Source organism: Equus quagga, chromosome 15 (assembly GCF_021613505.1).
Source record: "Equus quagga isolate Etosha38 chromosome 15, UCLA_HA_Equagga_1.0, whole genome shotgun sequence".
In the NCBI taxonomy this organism is placed as follows: domain Eukaryota; kingdom Metazoa; phylum Chordata; class Mammalia; order Perissodactyla; family Equidae; genus Equus; species Equus quagga.
In genome coordinates this window covers 70545298-70568512 of record NC_060281.1, presented here as the reverse complement: position 1 = coordinate 70568512, position 23215 = coordinate 70545298, and the positions used below count along the sequence as shown (strand labels likewise).

The 23215-nt window shown below is 40.5% G+C and overlaps 1 protein-coding gene across 6 annotated transcripts in view; it reads left to right on the top strand.

Annotated features, from left to right (window-relative positions):
- Window positions 1-1890: 1890 nt before the first annotated feature.
- Window positions 1891-23215, top strand: part of CCDC62 (coiled-coil domain containing 62) — a 36475-nt gene continuing 15150 nt past the window's right edge. The window contains exons 1-9 of one of the 6 annotated variants that reach the window (XM_046640873.1): window positions 1891-2082; window positions 4420-4612; window positions 7284-7450; window positions 9623-9724; window positions 11690-11861; window positions 18828-18916; window positions 19269-19384; window positions 21211-21329; window positions 21438-21939. In XM_046640873.1, the coding sequence (XP_046496829.1) occupies window positions 2047-2082; window positions 4420-4612; window positions 7284-7450; window positions 9623-9724; window positions 11690-11861; window positions 18828-18916; window positions 19269-19384; window positions 21211-21329; window positions 21438-21939 (1496 nt within the window). In that variant the 5' untranslated portion in view covers window positions 1891-2046. Of the gene's footprint in view, window positions 2083-4144; window positions 4286-4419; window positions 4613-7283; window positions 7451-9622; window positions 9725-11689; window positions 11862-18827; window positions 18917-19268; window positions 19385-21210; window positions 21940-23215 lie in introns of those variants that run through there. The other 5 variants (XM_046640872.1, XM_046640874.1, XM_046640877.1 and 2 more) reach the window with 5 other exon arrangements.

Sequence of the window (23215 nt, the reverse complement as noted above, 5' to 3'; positions counted from 1 at the left end):
CTGGCCACCCACTTCCAATTCTAAAAAATTGGCCATGAAAAATCTATGGATAGCAGCAAAGCATTGTCTGACATAGCACAGCAAAGTGAGAGGATAGAGTTCAGCTCTAACAGGGCTGCTAGGAGTCGACCTGACGGCACTATCAACAACTTTGTTATTTACTAAATTTCTTTACTTAGGAAGTAAGGTAGACCAGAATGAGTCTGTTTAGTTCATCATTTTGAAATAGAGTGTAAAATCAGAAGGAGTATAGTTCTTGTAGCTTTCATAAAACATCATCTTTTGTCATTTAAAGAAGTTATATCTTTGAAGTTTTTTGTTTTAAAGAAAACCTGCGGGAGTGAACTTAAAAATATTGAGGTTTCTGATTTGCAACTGGTCATAATCCTCTCACCACATTCAATTAATGTTTAACAATCAGGCCGGCCCAGTGGTGCAGCAGTTAAGTTTGCACATTCTGCTTTGGCGGCCCGGGGTTCACCAGTTTGGATCCCGGGTGCAGACATGGCGCTGCTTGGCAAGCCATCCTGTGGTAGGCGTCCCACATATAAAGTAGAGGAAGATGGGCACAGATGTTAGCTCAGAGGCAGTCTTCCTCAGCAAAAAGAGGAGGATTGGCAGCAGATGTTAGCTCAGGGCTAATCTTCCTCAAAAAAAAAAAATTATAATCTCAAAATGAGCCTCATTTATTACTACTTTTTTTATTCCTACTTTTACAGTGAGTGTTAAGTATGTGGTTGCTTGGTGAACAACGGCATTTTAGGGCTTCCCAGAAAAATACCAAATCTTGCAATGTGAGATTTGAGAAGCGTCTGGATTAAAATGCTCCTTAATTGGGAAATTGACATTCAACCACACTCATTTTCATCTTTCTCGTTCCACCAAGACTACTGCATAGCATCTACTGATAAGCTGTTTTTAACTAGTCAGAATTTGCTTTCTTGATTTTAAATTCTAAAACATTGTCGTCTTGGTTCTCCTAACCATAAGCCTATCCTAAGGAGGCAGGTGTCACCCAAATAAGTAAAGCTTCAAAGCAAGAAATTTTAATTGTGTTTTTCCATTTTGAGATTGTCTTTTAAGAACACAAAGGCATGTTTTGCTAATTCATAGTCAACCAAAAAGTAAAGTTGAAAGGCTGGTCATTTGTCTTCCCAGTAATACCATCTTAGGAGTTAAGCAGTTGGGCTTGGGCCGGCAGGAGTTAAAGGTGATAAGTAGTAGTTTTCCTTAGTCCAGTTCCTGTATAATGTGAAGTGTAAATTGGAGAAGGGGTGACTGAAGCAACAGGTGAAAAAGCTTAGATTCAATCCAGAATGTGGTAAATCTTGTCACGATAAAGTGCCAAGGTTCTCATTGCTATTCAAGAGCTAAGTCGAGAGTCCAAAAAGAATTTTTTTCTCTTCGTCTGTGATTCTTAGTTTAGGGCTACCTGCTAGGATGGCCAGCAGCTATTAGCTGCCAGGGCTGGCGTCTGCCTCCATCCGTTTACTCGTTTGAATGCCCAACACCGTCCCCAGTGCCAGGTAGACAGCGGCTAACGAGACCGAGCTCACAGTTCGGGAAGACGAAAAGAAGTGAGCAACTCAAATGCCACAAACCAGGGTGATGGGGACAGAAACAATTTAATCTGCTTCCCCATTCACCGGGTAACGGTAAAGACCGATTCTTTGAGGTCCGTGCGGAATGGGTTTTACAGTCTCAGATCACTCCTGCGAGAGCTCCCAGGCCCCGATTCGGAGGAAGAATCGCCGGGAAGGCGGCGCCGGCCGCGTCCCCTCGGGCCGGGGAGGGAGCCGGCCTCCTTCCGCGCCGGGTCGCGCGGCCGCCGGGCTGTCGCGAGAGCTGGGGCGGCCCCTCGGCGACGCCGTAGGAGCGGGCCGGGCGCGCTCCGCCGGGGAGCGGTTTGGGTGGGCGAGCTCGGGGCCGACGGCGCGGGGCTCCGGGGCTCGGGGCTCGCCCCCGCCGCTCGGGGCAGGCGCGCCGATGGCGTTTCTCAGGTGACGCTGCGCACAGCGGCTTTCTCCGGGGGCGGAGGAAGCACCTATGAACCTGTCGGCGACCTTCCTCGCCGGGCGCCAGGTGAGCGCCGCCGCGTCCCGGGGCGGGGGGCCCGCGGACCTCGGGGACAGCGTGCACTGGGGCCCAGCGTGGCTGGGTTTTAAGGAGCAGTTTCTGCCCCGAATTTAAAACGATGCACAGCACGCAGAGGAAAAACGGAGCGTCACATCCGTCTCCTTACCTTAGGGAAGACTGGGTTTCCGCCCCGGCGCAGACTGGCGGCGAGCCCCGGGTCTCACTTTTAACCCCAACGGGGGGCATCTGTAGGGCGGCTTTGGTATCCGCCGCCTCGCCTCCGCTCCTTAATTTACTTCACAGTAGCCAGCGAACGGAGGAGCGCTCACAGCCCCGTTTTACCAAAAACTCTTGAAAGGGAACTTGGGGCCGGCCCCGTGGCCGAGTTGTCGAGTTCCCGCGCTCCGCTTCGGCGGCCTGGGCATCACCGGTTCTGATCCCGGGATCGGACCTTAGCACCGCTCATCAAGCCATGCTGTGGCGGCGTCCCACATAGAGGAACTAGACGGACCTACAGTTGGAATATACAACTGGGGCTTTGGGGGGAAAAGAAAAACAGAGGAAGATTGGCAACAGATGTTAGCTCAGGGCCAATCTTCCTCTCCAAAAAAAAGAAGAAAATGGCAAACTTTAGGAAAAAATAAAACAATCTTCAGACACCTCTAAAAAGAAAAAAGAAACAGAAAGTGAACTTGCCCGATGTTTGTATTTCTCAGTATACAATGAAAATGTTTTGTATACTTGACATATTGCTTGTTTTCCTATGCTAATGTATATGCTCCTTGCCGGCGTACTCGTTGCTGTATCCCCAGCCATTTGGTGTTCAGTGAATATTTGTTGAGTGAATGAATGAATGAGTGAATGAATGGCTTACCAAAGACCGGAATTCATGTCTAGTGACTTGGAATCCCTTGACTCCAAATTCCATTTTCTGTGTTTAAGTTACTAGTAAGTAACTGTAATTTATTCACCATTATCTATTTTTCAGAAAGCAGGAATGATGGACACGGGCCTCTGGTGAACTACTTGTCTTTAAGGTAGAATTCGTAAAGTAACACTTTTTAGTCTTTATTTTGTAGGTGGGGACAGAACCATATTTTGAAGTGTGACTTACACTCTTAATAGGTAATGTTTGTGGAGTGCTTTCAGAGCTTATCTTGCTTAATGCACACAACTCTAAGAAGTGAAAGTGCGGTTATTACCGTTTTACAGTGAGGAAACTAAGGCTTGGGGACGCGAAGTAACTTGCCCCAGGTTAGAGAGCCACTAAGTGGCTGATTTTGGGTTCACACGTAGGTCAGACCAACTTCAATGCACTAGACTTTCAAATGATGAATGCTTAAAAGGAATTATTGTAGATAATTTTGTTAGGTATGAAAATGGCATCATGGTTGCATAAAAATGATCATTTTTAGAGATGCATACTGAAATATGTGAAGGTAAAATGTGTTTTTAATCAACAAAAAGAAAAAGGAAAATTGCAACGCATGTGGCAAAATCTTGATTATGGTCGGACCTAGGTCCTGAGCATATGGGAGCTCACAGTTCTCTTCTGTGTATGTTTGAAATGTTTCCTTTACAAAATTTGTTTTTAAATAGGTGTGTTGAGTTTGGACCAGTCACAATATTAAACTGTTCTTGGTGGCCTGAGTGTATGGGCATGTGTTAGATGTTATGAGAATTATTTACATTGAAACAGTAATTATTTCATGTTTCCCTTTACTCAGTTACACCAGAATGGCTGGGGCAAGGTGAGGGTTCACAGCAAAGAAAAAAAAAGCAGAAATGGGTTTATTTGTGATGAGCTAATGGAGGTTTTACAACCAGTCCCACTTTCTAAGAGTGTATGTGTGATATGACTGGAAATGATGGAGACAGGGTGCACAGTAGGTGTGAACTTGTTTTATTTGTTTATTTATTTATATTTTTTCCTGAGGAATATTAGCCCTGAGCTAACATCTGTTGCCCATCCTCCTCTTTTTTTGCTTGAGGAAGATTAGCCCTGAGCTAACACCCGTGCCACTCTTCCTCCACTTTATATGTGGGATGCTGCCACAGCGTGGCTGATGACTGGTGTAGGTCTGCGCCCGGAATCTGAACATGTGAACCTGGGCCGCTGAAGCAGAGTGCGCCAAACTTCACCACTACACCACAGGGCAGCCCCCAACTTGCTTTAAATATGCATAATTTTGATGCCATGTTATAAACGGTGAGTAACACTTAGTTAATTTAACTACCTTGAATTGGCAGCAAAAGAAGATCTAATTATTTGGAAAATATGCTTTGGCCAATTTATGTTATTCATTAGTCTTATTTTGATATAAAATGACTTTGTATGTTTAGAACATCGTGTCAGAAGTTGAGAGTTCCACTATCGAAAAACAACGGAAAGAGCTGCAGCTGCTCATTGGAGAATTAAAAGACCGAGATAAAGAGCTCAATGACATGGTTGCAGTCCATCAGAGACAGCTTCTTTCATGGGAAGAGGATCGGCAGAAAGTGTTGACTTTGGAAGAACGTTGCAGCAAATTAGAAGGTCAGAAATACGTTCAGCGACATCCATTGTGCACTTCTCTATGCTAACACGTTGGAAGGGCTCACAGGAAAGACAGAGAAGGAATGTGTCAACACAGTCCTTGCTGTCCCGGAACTTAGCTTAGTTGAGGAGAGGAGGACTTTCTGAACCCTCACGATCAAACAGATAAACACAAATGTGAATCACAGTCTGGCAAACAGTCGTACTTCATTGTAGAAGGGTGTCGGGTAGAGCTCCAGCCCACATGGCACAGCAAGAGCGAATCTCAGGGAACGTGGTTTTGAGGTAGAATATGGATAAAGATGCCAAGGCTAGCCATTTCTCTTGAACTGACTCCAAGATTTTAAACTTTCGGTATTGAACGTGATCTTAAGTACCTAAAACAATCATCTTTTAAAATTACAGCAATGTCAAAAATGGCTGGCAGAAATTTTCTTTCCTATGGTATTTTAATTTTATCATCCCTTTAGTGCTGCCCTAAAGTCTGAGTGTTCTACTGACACTACATTAATACTAGAATGTATTAGGGGCCGGCCCCGCGGCCGAGTGATTAAGTTTGCACACTTTGCTGCAGTGGCCCAGGGTTTCCCTGGTTCAGATCCTGGGTGCGGACATGGTACCGCTCATCAGGCCATGCTGAGGCGGCGTCCCACATGCCACAACTAGAAGGACCCACAACTAAAATATACAACTATGTACTGGGGGGATTGGGGAGAAAAAAGCAATAAAAAAAAGAAGAAGATTGGCAACAGTTGTTAGCTCAGGTGCCAATCTTTAAGGAAAAAAAAATACTAGAGTGTATTAGAGGGGAAAACACTAGATCTGTTTAATAGGAAGATAACCATACAGCTCCTTCTTTTTACTTATATTACACAAAGGATCCTGTAAACATGACAATCTAAATATGCGTCTTTGTCGTTTCTTTGATGACCATCTGATTTTACTCTGACCATACCCGGTCCCATATATATACACATGAACATAGTGTTTAATATAATTGTACATGGGACATAATATCTTTATATGAACATGTTAAATAAGAAAGATAACAGATTATATGTAGCCATCAGTATCTGGTTTTAAAATGAGTAAGAAACTTGAATAAGCCTTTCGTGGAAAACTGAATGGCCAGTAAATATGTAAAAGGGTTCTCATTCTCATTAGTAATTAGGGAAATGCAAATTAAAACCATAATGAGATACCATTTTATACTTACCAGACTGGCAAAAAATATCAGGTAATAGTAAAGGTGTGGAGCCAAGGGAAGCCTCATTCACTGCTGGTAGGAGTGTCAGTTGGTACAACTACTTTGGAAAATCATTCAACAGTATATAGTGAAGGTGAAGAGAGACATAGCTTGTGGCCCAGAATTTCCACTTCTAGGAATGTACTCATACTTTAATATACACATGAATTACCGAAAGATCTTGTTAATATGTAGATTCTAATACAATAGGTCAGGGGTCTAAGAGTCTGCGTTTCTAACAAGTTCTCAGGTGATGTCAGTGCTCCTGGTCCAAGGACCACATTTTGAGTATCAAGGCTCTAGAGAAACTCAGGCGAAATTGCACCAAGACACATGAACAAGAATATTCAGAGCGACATTGTTCATAACAGCTGCCAAGTGGAAACAACCCACCCAACCATCAATAGTAGGATGGAGAAATAAATTTCGGCATAATCACATAATGCAATATTATGTAGCAATGACAGTGCACAAACAGGAGTTACACACAACAACATAGATAAATCTCAGGATCATAATCTTCAGTGAAAAAAAGCAAACAAGAATTCATAGAGTATAATTCCATTTATGTATGGTTCAAATTAAACTATATTTTTAGGGATGTGGTCATAGGTGGTAAAACTATAATAAAAAGCAAGGAAATGATTAAGATCAGTGTGGTGGGGGGCTGGCCCCGTGGCCGAGTGGTTGAGTTCGCGCGCTCTGCTGCAGGCAGCCCAGTGTTTCGTTGGTTCGAGTCCTGGGCGCGGACATGGCACTGCTCGTCGGACCACGCTGAGGCAGCGTCCCACATGCCACAACTAGAAGAACCCACAACGAAGAATATACAACTATGTACCGGGGGGCTTTGGGGAGAAAAAGGAAATAATAAAATCTTTAAAAAAAAAGAAAAAAAAAAAGATCAGTGTGGTGGCTGGGAAAATGGAAATTGGAGAGAATGTGTTCAGGAAGTGACATACGGGAGGCTTCTGGGTTGCTGACAGTATTCTGTTTCTTCACTAGGGTACAGTATCATGCATTTCATAATAAAACTTTTAAAAGAAGAATTAATTCTGGGGCTGGCTCGGTGGTATAGTGGTTAAGTTCTTGCACTCTGCTTTGGCGGCTCGGGGTTCACAGGTTTGGATCCTGGACACAGACCTACACACCATTCATCAAACCATCCTGTGGTGGTATCCTACATACAAAAAAATAGAAGAAGATTAGCACAAATGTTAGCTCATCGACAATCTTCCTCAAGCAAAAAGAGGAATATTGGCAACAGATGTTAGCTCAGGGCCAATCTTCCTCACCAAGAAAAAGAAAAAAAGAATTATCCTTTAAAAAATTCTTTAGCACACTTACTTTTTAAATGTGTGTTTGAAAATAATGCATTTTAAGTTTCAGATCTGACCAGGAATAAGTTATTGATGACGTTTCCCTCAGGTGAACTACATAAAAGAACTGAAATAATCAAGTCACTCACAAAGAAGGTAAAAACCCTTGAATCTAATCAAATGGAATGCCAGACGGTTCTTCAGAAGACTCAGCTACAGCTTCAGGAAATGGTTCAAAAGGCGACCCATTCCTCTCTCCTATCTGAAGACCTTGAGGTTGGTAGCCCCACGTTCCGTCTGTTTCATTTATTGAGAAATTAGATTTAAATGTTTCTATTAAAATGCATTTGTGTGTGTATGAAAGTACGTGCATCCGTCTATCATAGTTTTGTGTTCATCGTACTGCTTTGCTTAGCTACACAGCGCTAGAGATGAAGCTTTATTACAACCCTTTTTTAAATGTTAGCCATTTGTTTTAGAAGGCTATCGTTTTATCAACAATGGGTTATTTTAGAAAGCCTTTTTCAAAGTCTGAGATCCGTATCATCAAGTTTTGGTAGCTTCAAATTATGCTTTCTAAATAATTGTGTCTTATCTGCTATGATAAACAAAAATCAACACCATGTTAGTGGTGTACTGGGAATAAAATCTGTTTTCAGTTCTAACTGGTCAGTCGTCAAATACTTTTTGAGCTCTTGCTTTGTGAGAGGCACAGAGAGAAAGCCATTATTTTTGTTGTTGTTATATCCTCCATATTCTTGTTTCATAATGATATTCAGTATAGATCTTGGTAATGAGTCTTAGTAATTCATAATAATAGTATAGATTTTATTTTATGCCTTTTTTATTTTTTCAGATTACTATTCTAGACAGTTTCTAGCTCTAAAATAAGTGAAAGCTATCCTGTAATCTACTGATGTGTTGAGTTAAAAACAGAAGTGCATTAGTCAGCTTGGGCTGCCGTAACTGAATGGCCTAGACTGGGTGGCTTACACACCAGAGAGTTCTTTCCTCACAGTTCTGGAGGCTGGTGGTCCAAGATCAAGGCGCCATCATGGTTGCTTTCTGGTGAGGGCTCTTTTCCTGACTTGTGGACAGCCGCCTTCCTGCTGTGTCCTCAAGTGCTGGAGAGTGAGCAAGCTCACCTCCGCTTAGTTACGCTCAAAGGCCCCCCCCTCCAAATACCACCACACTGGAGGGTAGAGCTTCAACATATGCGTTTGGCGGGGGTGCAATTCAGTGCATGGCAGGAAGTTTTTGGGGTTTTTTATTTTTTTAGTTAATAAACTTTATTTTTTAGAGCAGTATTAGGTTCACAGCAAAATTGAGTGAAACCGTAGAGAGATTTCTCATACATCTTCGGCCCTCCCGCACACACAGCCCCCCCACTGTGGACATTCTGCGCCACAGTGGTACATTTGTTATAATCAGTGGATCTGCACAGACACATCATTATCACCCAAAGTCCATAGTTTACATTAAGGTTCGTTCTTGGTGTTGTATATTCTATGGGTTTTGACAAATCTATAATGACATGTATGCACCATTGTAGTATCATACAGGATAGTTTCCCTGCCCTAAAAATCCTCTGTGCTCCATCCCTCCCTCCCACAACCCCTGGCAACCACTGATCTCTTTTACTGTGTCCATAGTTTTGCCTTTTCCAAAGTGTCACGTACAGTCACGAGTCACTTACTGACAGGGATACATTCTGAGAAAAGCATCATTAGGTGATTTCATCATTGTGCAAACATTGTGAAGTGTCCTTACACAAACCTAGATGATGTAGTCTGCTGCACACCTAGGCTCTGTGGTATGAATCTTATGGGACAACCGTTGTTGCCTGAAGTATTCTGTGGGGCATGACTGTAGTTGGAATCATGCAGTGTGTGCCCTTTGCAGACTGGCTTCTTGCACTTAGGAATATGCATTTAAGTTTCCTCTGTGAAGATATCGTTAAAAAACCCTGATTGTTCTTTTTTTCCAACCAATAAATACATCATGTACAAAATAATTATATCAGATATAGTTCTATGGTTTAAAAAAACCCTGATAACTGGGAATACCCCACTTGAAGCTGAAGTTCTTTTAACATAGAGTTAAAAAAAATGCACAGAAGTTCACTAATGCTTCTTTATACTGCCAAAGGAAGTCTCTTACTAATCCAATTTTCATTCTTTCATTCATTTTCTTCTTTCTTGCCAAGCTAGAATTATAGATTGTTTATAAACATAACCAGTATAACTCAGTTGGGCAAACACAAGTATTGAGAGGATGTTAGAGGTCATGGCGAAATCAACATTTGTATTCCTTGTTGACGACTGCTTATTTAGCCCACTTTGTTACTAAAAAAAGTTAAATAAACAGAAAAATAAGCACAGATTGTGGCTGGTGATAGTAATGAAAGCTTTTAAATGACTCAGTATTTTATGTGTTGTTCTCTTGTAGGCTAGAAATGAAAACCTCAGCAACACATTAATGGAACTTTCTGCTCAGGTAGGACAATTACAAGCTCGAGAGCAGGCTCTCACTACCATGATAAAGCTAAAGGTAATTCACAATAAATCCTCCATTGCCAGGGCACTTTGTAGTTTATAAATTATGGTCATATACATTATCTTACATAAGCCCATAGCAACTCAGCTACCAACGTTGGTCTCTCTTTTTAAATTCTAGTTTTAGAAATGAGGGAAACAAGTTAAAAATGATGTCCCCAAGGCATTGAGAGAGGAGGCAGGACTCCACTTTTGGTCTCTGTCTCCAAGGCCCCCTCCATGGTAGAGCATGGCTGGATTCACGTGTTTTCTTCCAAGCCATCCATTATTAAGTCTCGTGAAGTCGCTGACAGTCAGATTGCTTGTTAATGTTTTTTTAAAATGGAGAGAAAAACTGTTAGCAATCAAGCATTGATATGGTCACTAAGGTGCCATAAACAGTGATTGATGAACAGTCTCTTCTGTAACACGTGTTTTTGATACCTGGTGAGTAGGGGAATAATGTTGGTATAATGGGACAACCCATGCTAATTCATCTGTGGCTTTTCCCAGCACATTAATGTTTGGAAGTGATCACGGGCAAGCTTTCTTAAAATTCAAGAGAAAATGTTAATATCTACAGAATTGTCTTTAGTCAAGAACTGACCGGTTTAGAGACTTCAGCAACCACTATGGTTTCCATCGCAGCAACTCCCTGGCAAAGCTGTGATTACTAACGCAGGTGCTGCAGAGGCATTTCCCCTGCATGAAAAAAGTGGATTGGTTAAGAAGGCTGTATTTCCAGAATTAGAATTTTTATTTTGATGAAAATGGTCTCTATGAGAAACAAATGCCCTCCAGGACATACTTACAAAAGAGGAAGAAGGGGTCTCAGGTTTAAGCCCGAAAAGGATTGACTGTTAGGTCTACACTGGCATTTGCCAAACGGTTCATATTTATAAACTGTGTTCGTTAGGACTGTTGTTTTTCGTTACTGAACTGATCACAAATTTCCGTTGGTTTTTGGAATGGTCTGCCCAACCCTGTTTTTCCCATAAGTCCTCCTAGTGTGAGGGTACAGACTGGGAGGTTTTTCAGGAAGGTGTATTTGATGCTGTAGCAGAAACGCTTCTATGCATCTGCTTAAGCGGGGGTAAAACCTGCTAATTTAAACAGTTATGTCAGGTGAGTAGTGAAGGGAGAGAACTTTTACTTATTATTTTTATACTTTCAGATATTGCTTGAATTGCTCTTCAGCAAATGGATAGCTTTTTTGTAATTAAAACAACCACCTCAACAATAAGAGTTTCTGATTTGAGTAGGTTTGGGGTGAGGTCTTGGAGTCTGTCATTTTAACAAGCTGAAAAGAAAGGGAGGGAGCGCGGGGCCCATGGGATTTATCTGTAATGCAGAGAATAAGTCCCTTTCCAGGGCCGACACCCTCCTATTGCTATTTCAGTTTTTTAGGTAATTGAATTGTCTGGTTCTAAATTTTCTGAGACAGACAATAAGCTATGATGGTTTGTGCATGTTTCTGGAACCAGCTGACTAGGTTCAAATTGGGGCTCCATCACTAACTAGTTGTGTAACTGTGGGCAATTTATTTGTTTATTAAAGACTTTATTTTTCCTTTTTCTCCCCAAAGCCCCCTGGTACATAGTTGTATATTTTTAGTTGTGGGTCATTCTGGTTGTGGCATGTGGGACGCTACCCCAGCATGGGCCGACTAGTGCTGCCATGTCCGCGCCCAGGATTCAAACTGGCAAAACCCTGGGCCACCGCAGCAGAGCGTGGGAACTTAACCACTTGGCCACGGGGCTGGCCCCTGTGGGCAGTTTGCTGTTGACTTGTCTGTCTTGTGGAGATAACAATAGTCCCTATCTCCGAGAGTTACTTTGAACATTAAGGGAGTTAACACTTGCGAAGTGCTTAGAACGAAACCTGGCACACAGTGAGATAGATCTTAGTAAGTGTGATCTTTTTGTATTGATTAGTTAGAATTTAAAAATCTTATAGAATGGTTTTCAAATTTCGTTTTTAGGACAAAGATATTATTGAGGCAGTCAATCACATTTCAGACTGCTCAGGAAAATTTAAATTGTTAGAACATGCCTTACGTGATGCTAAGATGGTGGAGAGTTGTATCGTGAAAGAAAAGCAAGACTATAAGCAGAAATTGAAGGCACTTAAGATCGAAATCAATAAATTAAAAGGTAAGGAGGAGACATCAATTTAAGCATTTTATTTTGGGAATATATTTCTTCGTTTTGGTTCACTTAGTCTTATGATTGAGAGTAGGTCTGTTGCTTGCTTTGGGGCCTACCACGAAATATTCATTTCATTTGTTTAGAATTATGCTGCAATTTTTGTGTTACAAGATCAACAAAAGAGTTGGGGGAAACTGCATAATGCATTATATTTTAAAAGTATTCCTGCCTTGGCTGTGCCAGTTATCTATTGCTAATATATGCTTTGTAACAGCCAACGACAATATCTCAGTGGCATGCAGTCGTAAGCATTAATACACTCATGGATCTGGAGGCGAAACAGGAATTGGCTGATCTCGATTGGGCCCAGCTGAGCTGCTCGTCTGGGGCATCTCTGCTGTATGTGTCTAGTCATCTCCTCCCCAGTGGGCTAGCCTGTGCATTTCTTCCCATGGTGAAGGCAGAAGCTTAAAAGAAGCAGCAGAAGCACATGAGGACCTGACACCATCGCTTCCCCCTTGTTCAGCCTCTTGGCCAAAGCAAGTCACATGGTTGAACCCAAAGTCAAGCGGTAGAGAAATATCCTCTGCCCCTTTGTGGGAAGAATTGAAAAAAATTGTGGGAGGAATGCAGGGTGGAATGAGGAATTGCCACCAACAGCACAGTCTGCCAGAGGGCTTTTTGGGCCATGTTTTATTTTTGAAAATTACCTTTCGGTTCTCCTTGTCTGTTTTCATTCTCACAGTAACTCCATGATTTGTTCTTTCTAAGTAATATTATTTGAAGTTTAATAATGGAATGAAGGCTGGGCATACCAGATAGGTTAGTGCTATGCACTTGAATATTTAAAATTTAAATTTGTCTACAAAGGGTATGGAGGTAGGCCCACTTTTCTCTGGCCTTTCCCCACTATGGAGCAGAGTGAACAGTTGGACTGAGAACCTATCATTTTAGTCTTAAATCTGCACCCATAGTATCATATTTTATAAACGGTGATCACATCAGACACGAAGACCGCGTCCCACTGTGGAACAGGAAACCTTAGAATGACAAAGCCATTCTATGTCGTGGATGTTACTCTTCCCTCTGTCTAGTGGGGTGCCTCATGAAGCAGTGAGTCGCTGTTGAAATTGTGATAGTTTATCGTGGCTAATTTAATTGAAAAGACTCAGCCTTCTAAAATCTTGTTCTTATGATGCCCTGACTTGTGGCAAATCACAGGTTTTGTCTCCATTTGTAGCTTCAGCTAAAACCATAATCATAGTGTAAGCCCCTTGACAGCAGGAGCAGACTCTCTTGTCTCTTTTTCGGATCTGCAGCTAATAGCACAGCCCCCAGGATACAGTGTAGACATTCGATAAATATTTATCAAATGCTGTGTATACCTAGGTAAGATATTCAAGTAAACAGAAGTCAGTTTTATCAGTATTTATGCCTTATTTTATAAATTCGATATTTTTTAAAAACATTTTGTAAAAAAAAGAAAAACAAGGTAATGGATAGTGGACTAGAAAGTGAGGGAAATAGAGTCATTTCCTTTGGGTGGACTGGGAAGGCATCTTTGAAGACGATTGAGCTGAAGCTTGGCTGATGGGAGGAACCAGCCGTGTGAAGATCTGGGCCAAGAATCTTCTGTGCAGAGGGAAAAGCAAATGCAAAATCCCTAGGGCGGCTTTTGAGCTTGGGACCTGCTCAAGGAACAGAACAAAAGGAGAGGAGAGTGACAGGCAGGGCCGGGCCACGCAGGGCTTAAGGTTATGAGTTTGGACTTCATCCTAGGTGGAGTAGGAGGGCTTTTAACAGAGAGGTGACTTGAGCAGATTTTTATTCTTTAAAGATTGCCCTGATTGCTCTGTGGACAGTGGGCTGTAACAGGAGAGACAAAGGTGAGCGGGGAGACCAGTCAGGTGAGAGAGAGGGAAGCCTCAGCAGGGTCCTTGCCAGGGACGCGGTGAGATGCAGGATGTGGAACGTATTTTGGCTGCAGATTCAGCAGGACTTCATATTATTTGGAAGGGAGTGCTGAGAACATGAGAGGTATTCATAGTGTGTATTCTCCAGAAATTAGTATTTATTTGAGGACTAGTATTTTATTGAGGACTTTTTTTCTTCTATTTGTAAAGAGGATCTAAATGAAAAGACAACAGAAAATAATGAACAACGAGAAGAGATCATTCGCCTCAAGCAAGAGAATAGTTGCCTGCATGATGAATTGATTTTTACTGGTAAAAATAGATAATTAGTTTAAGTGATTGAATAGTTATATATTTGCAACCTAAACTTTCTACGATACTACCATGACAGGCTAAGGAATTATAAACCTCTTTCAAAATAGTTTCTGTTTGTGTTTTTTACATCCTTTAAGTGGCGGGGAGGGACCAGGCAGGGAATTTTAAGCATTATCGTGCCTCCCAGTTAACTGTTTCCTCTTCTATAAAGTGAGGAACTACCCTCCCTTCTAACCTGAGTGTGTGACTATACCTCTCACTAAAAACATAGTACTTGTGCTTAAAAATCCATTCAGAAAGAATCTTATGAATTGAGAAGGAAGGATATTTGTACTTTTGCAAATACTAGATAAAATTTAGGAATTCAACATTTTTCCATTTTCGCAAATAGATTACCTGTAATTATTACATTTGGGAAAATACTCATGTGTTTTGTTGCATCATTATGACCCTAAAATAATAGAGTTGGGAATGAATTTTTCATGATTTAAAAGGAAATTTATTAATAAGGTTTAACTTAGGTCCCTTTCTGATAAACGTGAACATTGCATTCATCCCCCCAGCCGCGTTCTCCCGTCTGTGTCCCGGTATCTCAGAGTTTGCACTAGTGAGAGCCTCTCCGTTTCACCGCTCCCAGCTGAGAATCACCGATACACAGAGCTTATCTCTGTCCCTGCCGGCCAAGCAGTTCTTATTTGGCTTTCATTTTGGTAGTTTTTGTTATGAAAATCATAGATTTGGAGGTAAAGTTCCAAATAGAAATTAAATTAACATTTTTCAAATCTTCTCATATGAAACCACAATGCCCTTCCTTCTAGGACGAGAATACATTTCTGTAAGTTAAAGGGCAAAATTCGGTATTATATATTTTTTTCAAATAAAATGGAATTCTTAATTTTAATCTCGGGTGATTAAAGATTGGGGAAATGTGGTTTTCTACCACTAGAGGTCACTATTCCATTAATTCTGGGATTGCTGCACCTTAATAGTGTCTCTTATATTGCTAAAGATATATACATGGATAGCTTTACAGATACGTCTGTATATGTATCTATCTTTATAGAGATATATATGGATATATTTGTAGCTTTACAGTTTAATTCAAACAATCTTTGGATAAGCATTTGTGTGCCAGGCACTCTGCCAGTTGCCAAAAAGCTCATAGGCCCACAGAGAATTTAGTACTACATATACAAATGCTATGAATAAAACGCTCTGGGAGGTCAGACGAAGGAAAAAAATTTACAGGATATTTTAATAGCCTCCTTTCTTTTTGATTCATAACTTTTTACTCATACATCCTATTAGGTATTACTAGGTAAAGTATATGAAATTTGTTAGATAACACTATAATCCATTTTGTAAAATAATTTTTAAAAATCATTTCCTAAGCTGGTTTTGTAAACATCTTTTCTACTCATACCACTGTCTGAAAATAATTTTTGTATTTTTGAATTATAAACATGAATTAAGGGGCCGGCCCCGTGGCCTAGTGGTTAAGTTCGTGCTCTCTGCTTCGGTGGCCCGGGGTTGCACGGACGTGGCACCGCTTGTCAAAGCCATGCTGCGGCGGCATCCCACATGCCACAACTAGAAGGACCCACGACTAAAATATACAACTATGTACCGGGGGCTTTGGGGAGAAGAAGGAAAAATAAAATTTAAAAAAAAAAAAGTGAATTAAGCCTAAAAATAATTTTAAAAGGCTTCACATGGTATTATGCTGTCAGGTGCTATGGCTAAAAATTAACATGTATTATCTGAAGTTGGAAGATGTCTTAAAAGTGTGCTCTTCTTTTAAGTTGAAAACTTTTGTTTCCTCTTGTTGAAGATGAAGTTCTTCACGGAGGCTTAGACACCTGTTTCGTTTGTTTGTACATATTGCTAATAAGAAGTTTACAAATAAAACAGTGATACTGGTTTACATTTCTGTGGTCCTGACAGTCCTGTCAATGAGGCCTCTGAGACTGAGTGCCTTGCCTGAGGTCTCCCAGTCAGTGAAAGGCAGAGCCTTGACCCAAATTTAGCAGGGTCCAGACTTCCAGTCCCCTTCCATTGTGCTGTTTCTTAGCAGAGTTCCAGACCTCTTTGTTCTCTGTGACCAACTTGTGGAAATAGGTGGACCTACTCCACTTTGATCTCTCAGGTAAACCCAGCCATGTAGAAAACCATCTGATTTAGGGAAACATTTATATTTACAGTAAAGTTGCCTCTTATACAACAATAGATTATTCTAAAGTCAGAGCTTCAGGCAAAACTCAAATATATTTAAAATGACCCATGAGTGCCAGATAAAATAGTTGGCTTTTGTTTAGGGGCTGTGCTGTATCCAAAACAAGTATCTCTGAACACTAGGAATATACCCAGTGTGTCACAATGCTATTAATATGAGAGGCGTGTGGAATTGAGACCATCTGAGAGTCACAGATGCACTGTGGGCATCACTTCCACTGTTAGAGTAGCTGTGTTTCCTTTTTTCTTTTCTTTCTTCTTCTTCTTCTTCCTTTTTTTCTTTTGGTGAGGAAGATTGGCCCTGAGCTAATATCTATTGCCAATCTCCCTCTTTTTGCTTAAGGAAGATTGTCACTGAGCTAACATCTGTGCCAGTCTTCCTCTATTTTGTATGTGAGATGCCGCTGCAGCCTGGCTTGACAAGCAGCTGTAGGTCTGCATCCAGGATATGAACCTGTGAACCCTGGGCTGCCGAAGGGGACTGCATGAACATAACCACTATGCCACCGGGCTGGCCCCATCCTTTTTTATTTTTTTCTTTGTGAATGTAATTGAATTCACATAAACTAAATGCAATTCCACATAAATAATGCAAGTGCACTACATTTATATGATTTTTTTGTTGTGGTGTTGACTATGGTCTAATCCAAAGAAATAAATTCAGAATTGAATAGAAAAGACGGAGTAGTTTAAACCTGGAGCTGGGCTTTCACTGTGCTTTTCTTCTCTTTTCTTTTTTTTTTGAAGATTAACCCTGAGCTAACATTCGCTGCCAATCCTCCTCTTTTTGCTGAGGAAGACTGGCCCTGAGCTAACATCTGTGCCCATCTTCCTCTGTTTTATATGTGGGACGCCTGCCACAGCATGGCTTGAGGAGCGGTGCATAGCTCCGTGCCCGGGATCCAAACTGGCAAAACCCAGGCCACCAAAGTGGAGCTTGCAAACTTAGCTGCTGTGCCACCAGGCGAGCTCCTTACTGTCCTTTTCTTCACGTTCTCAATTTTGTGTACCAGGATTACCGTAAAAGTAAGACAATGCTGCAGACCCATATTGGAAGGGCTGAGCATTAAGTGTGTTTCTGGGGGCGGGATGGCTGTGCACAGATCCCTCTCCCTGTTTGCTCTGCTTGGTCCCCTGTGACACAGCAGACACTGCGGCATAGCTGTGTAGGTGGGGCTGCAATCTACAGCACAGTACACGCCTCTGTCCTTAGGTGGTTTTTGTGATGTTCCAAATGGAGAGTGAGAGTAAATATTTTTATTCTTTTCATCCACAAGAAAGATGATATTTGGAAAAGGTGTTTTATGGAAGAACAAAAGATATAAATTGTAAATTTTGATTTAGATTGCGTCAGATTCACTTAAAATGGATTCATGTAGCGAGAGAGGGTCGTTTTATACGTTTAGTTTGAACTTCTTATAAAGATACTGATTTTTTTAAGTGAAGCATTTATTGTTGATTTCTCACTTTTGTGTGAATCAAATTGTTTCTTCTTAAGCTTAATTTTATTGTTTTCTGATATAAGTCCTTGTATAGCACTTTAGATCCTTTCCTTTCTGTGAGTTCTCGTTTACCAACTTCTGATCCTGTTTTTAAAATATTGATTTCTCGTGCCCCAGCTCTAGTAATACTGAAGTGTCCATGTTTCAGCAAAATGTTTATGGTCTTTGTAAAAGAATGAAGATTAAAAAAAATTACTTCTCTATTCTGTCTTTTTGCACTAAGAAATTAAATGTATCACCATGTATATTAAAGAGAATTCTGAATCTTAATTACCTATCAGATAAAAAGAGTTTTCAAGCAATAGAAAGTCTTTAAAGGAGTGCTGGGCTGTTCTTCAAGTGGAAATAGTTTGTCTGCCTGTGCGGGCGCCTCATAGGGACAATTATCTACGGTCTTTGGTCAGTGAGAATACAGCGGAAGGGCCTGTGAAATTACTGTAGCAGACTGATTTGCATGCTGTTAAAAATAGTGATTTTTCGCCCCTTGTAATGTTATTTTTTTCTGTTAATAAAGAGAATGTGTCTTTTAGATTTTTACAGTGAAAATGCATTCATAGGTTACCTGTGTAATGTGAAAAAAATTGAAAATTAGAGTAAGACATATTAATTCTAGAGATTTGGAAACCAATACCCGCCCAAGATAAAAAGAAGAGAGGAAAATAATCATCATTAATACTCCCATCCAAATATAACTTCTTTTAGTACCTTGGTATACTTGCTCTCAGACTTTTTCTGTGCGTCTGTACATACAAACACACATGCATTTTGATCCTAGAGTTGATACAATTTTGAATCATTTTTTTTGACTTGGCATTAATTATATTGTGAAAATTTTCTCATTTGATGTAGGATCTAGTCAGATTAAAGCTCTTCCCAGCATCCTCTTTTGCAATTTTTAAATTCAGAAATGAGGGAAAAAATGTTAGCTGAGCATTAAATTGTTGGAAATGAAGAGGTTTGTGTTGATATGACTGATGAGAAATATTTTAATAATATTTGTTCTTACATAGCAGAGAGAGAGAAAAGGAAAGATGAGTTACTTGATATCGCAAAGTCAAAGCAAGAGCGTACAAATGCGGAGCTGCGTAACCTGAGACAGGTAGGTCCCCAGTCAGGCTTCTAACACTTAGGTGGAAACGTTTATAAACAAACACCCAATCAGGAGAACAGGATGCCTGTTGATTTTGTTTAGGGTGCTTTTGGAATCCTAACTCCTTAATGGTATATCATATGTAGCATAGCAGATGGCGTCCTGCTCATGGTAATTAAAGGTTAGGAGACTAGTGGTATTAACAAATCTCAGTGCTAACGTAGGAAAAATAAAATCAAAGATATTTAGTGTATTTCTTTAGTCACTATCTGATCTGTTTTAGTGTTTGAAAGTACTAAATTATTGGCTCCATTTAGTTTTGTTGTTACATTTTATATTGATTTATCAATATCTACGGCAGATTTACGTAAAACAACAGAGTGATCTGCAGTTTCTCAATGTCAATGTGGAAAAGTCTCAGGAATTGATACAGATATATGACTCAAAGATGGAGGAGTCAAAGTCCCTGGAATCCAGGTAATCTTAGCAAGATGCTGTTAATACCATCTTGTATTTTATTTCATCATTCAGTCAGTATTCCTTAAGTACTTACTATGGGCCAGTACCTAGTACTATTCCCTATATAGCAGGGACTAAATATATGTGAGCTAATATTTATCATTATAATCCTGTGTGTAACGAGACCTTGTCTTAGAATTCTAGGCGTGATCCTAATTTAGCCATTTGATAAAAGAAAGTCATTAAACATTATTTGTGTGTCTGTTGTGTAGAAGGCTTTGAGCTAAAGTAGAAACTTCAGAGATGAATCATTTATTCATTCATTCAGCACTCACCGTCTTTTAGGCACTGGGCTAGGAACAGGGAAAATAAAGATATGTAGGACATGGTACTTGCCTAAAAGAAATGATGCCAAAGAATGATATAAATAACTGCAATAGGAGTTCAGCTAGCTGAGAGTCATCTCTGCTCTTAGCTTGATTTTCCTGTTTTCCTTGTTAATAGGAGACATCTTCTCTTACCTATAGCAAGCAGTGTGAATTAAATTAGTTTCTGTAAAATTAAAATATAAGTAAATGAGGTGTGGTTTAATTTAACAGGCATATAACTGTCCCACAGTTAAATTTAGTCTGCTTTTCTAAGCAGAAACGTTACAAGGAGTGCCAAAAAGGGACTTATGGAAGTTCCCCGCAACTCCGTGTGCCCGCAGAGCCTGCGCTGGAGTGACGGCCTGGTACTGAGTAATCCGCAGGAGTGGGTGTAAGCGCCTCTTGCTACAGACAGCACCACCCAGATTCAACCGCCCTTTGCTGTGCCGGCTCTCCTTGTCTTTTGAGGCCTTCTGCTGGGGTCGTTACACTGTTGCTCTGTATCCCAGCGGCTCCTGCTGCTGCTAATAAACACCAGACCAACCCAGGGTTCTCTTGCAGGCAAAAGCCCCAACATAGATGCTCTTTTTCCTTTAGTACTTCATTGTCCCTGGGAGGTACCTGAGCTCCATGAGGGACGTTATTCTTTAAGAGTATAAAATGGTTTATGCTATTGTAGAAGGAGGGGTTGAGCTTTCTGAGGGGTCAGAACTATGCAGATCAGAATACCTGAGTAGGTATGACATGAAAAACTTTAAAAGATGATGTCTTAAAAGGTTTATCACATATATGTAGTATTCTTCATTTTTATTTTATGCACGTGTCATTTTTACTTTAGACTAGCTTTCAATATATAGCTATGTAAGTATTCAGCACATAAATGGGATAGTCCTGACTGCAGTGTGGAAGACACATTGGGCGCTTTCCCCTTTGTCTTTGTACCTTGAATCTCCATTACCTTTCAGTTCTGGCTTTACCTCTGTTTATTGTGAAACTAATAGAATTAGGAAGAGAAATAACAGATCAATCAACAAGTATTTACGGAACACTTAATATATGTTAAAGGCTGTCCTAGGTGCCAGGAGGATTAAAAATGCCTCTATGTATTAAAAAACTTAACAATCTGTTGAGAAGATAGGATATATGCATGAAACAGTGAACAATATAGCTGGAAGAGGAGATTTGCTGTGTGATTAGTTCGGTAATATATACAGTAGGATAATGACGTGATATAGACAGTAAGTCCAGAGGGAGTTAAGGATGGGAGGGGAAAGTGTGGGTGGTGATCAGAAAGACTTCCTAGAGAAGGCTGGGCTGAAATTGGGTCTGAAGAAAGGATAAATGTTCATTATATTTTCATTTCATAAAAATGGGTCTTATTATGATTTAGCTCGGTTAACGTGGGTTGGGTGAAATATTTAGAATGACAATATCAAGTATATCTTATAACTTCTGTTTTTTATAATGCCATCATAGCAGAGACATGTGTTTATCAGACCTTGAAAATAACCGCTCAAAAGTCAATATTAAGAGGGAGAAAAGTCAGAAGTCACTGGTTAAGGACCCAAAATTTGAGACCATGTTGATTCAGCAAAGTAAGTCAGACAGGAGCTCTTGTGATGTATGCAAAGAGAAGAAACTACAGGTTAATACTTCATTTGGGGAAAAAAGTGTAATTGCTATCTCGTCTCTGTTTACGAAAGACTTAATGGAGAAACAAAAGTCTTGGGATCTGGGAGGAAAAATCCAGGATGAACCCGAAAACAAAAGTATGCTGTGCAAGATCCATGCAAAATCACCACAAAGTGATGGACTTGGCATTCAGAATGAAGAGAGACAACTCTCAGAAACATTAACATCCTTATCTGATGAAAAGCAGTGGCACGATGTCAGTGTTTACTTGGGCCTGGCCAACTGTTCTGGTTCAAAGCAACCAGAAAAGCTGGATGTTGAATGTCAAGATCACATAGAAAGGTCTGGAATCTCATATTGCCATAAAAATGAAGCCTGCCTGGGTGAAAGTGACATGTGTGAATCCAAATGCTGCCACCCGAGTAATTTCATAATTGAAGCCCCAGGCCACATGTCTGATGTAGAGTGGATGAGTATTTTCAAACCTTCTAAAGTGCAAAGAATCGTTCACCACAGATCTGTGTGCACTTGTTCAGAAAGTGCCAGTGGAGCAAAATATAACTCCCCAACAAGGTTAGTAATGTTTCACTTCTGTAAACATCCAGGGAGCCCACAGACTGTGTTTAGATATATAAAGGGCCGCAGTAGCCGCTTCATGTGACTGTTAAATGGAAAGGAGTGGCTTTTTTTTTGCTTTTTTTCCTTTTTCTCCCCAAAGCCCCTCCCCCAGTACATAGTTGTATGTTCTTCATTGTGGTCCTTCTAGTTGTGGCATGTGGGACACTGCCTCAGCGTGGTTTGATGAGCAGTGCCATGTCCGCACCCAGCATTCGAACCAACGAAACACTGGGCTGCCTGCAGCAGAGCGCGCAAACTTAACCACTCAGCCACGGGGCCAGCCCCGAAAGGTGTGTTTGCAAGCAGAGATCATGTTTAAGACAAACCATTTACTCCTTTCATTGCAGCGGAGGCTGTTGAGTTTTTGATTGTGCAAAGAGAATGTATTAGATTCCAGTGGAAAGTTTGTACCTAGGGCAGCTTCTGAGACAAAGATTTTGCTTAAAAACAAAGCCAGTTGTCATGAGTTGGGCAACTGTGTTTTATTTAAAACAAACAGGTGGGTCACTTTACAGAATAGAATGCTGCTCTGGGGCATTCCTCACCCTAGGATTCTTTTTGAATTGATAAGCTGTCTCTTTGTGTCCAGATTGCATTCCTTAGACCCCGGATAAGAATTTCTCTTTTTCCTCCCATTGACATATTTACATATCCAGTTGCTTCTGCCTTTGTGTTCATTTTACATTTCCCAAACTTTCTTACTGTTTAAAATCATGTAAGAGAAAGAATTTTTATATTTAACAAGCTGGTAAAAGCTATTGGTTTTTTAAGAGAAGAAAATAGATAAGTTATTAGCATTTGCTGCATTATTCAGGCTCATCTTATTGTTAGAACTGCTGAATCTTCTGGTTGAGGGGCGCTATCGTAGTGTCTGCTATTTTTGGATAAAACCTAGCTCTTCAATATTTCATTACAGAAAGAACAAAGTTTCTGTACTGAGAGCCTTGTTTTAATTATCACATCGACTTTCATAGGACTTTGTGATTAAAAGTTCGATATTTTCATTATTTGGATTATTATTTGGCTCTTTTAGAAGCCTGAGTCTTTTAAAAATCATGCAGATAGTTATTGTGAGTTGCAAAATTTAAAAAAAAATTGGTGCCACACTAAATGTCATCTATTCATCATTGGTTTTGAAAGATCTTCTTTACATAATTGCAAGTATCGGTAGGGCACAATTGCATATTTTTCACTACTGAACAAGAACACACGTACATTTAAGGGAAGAGCT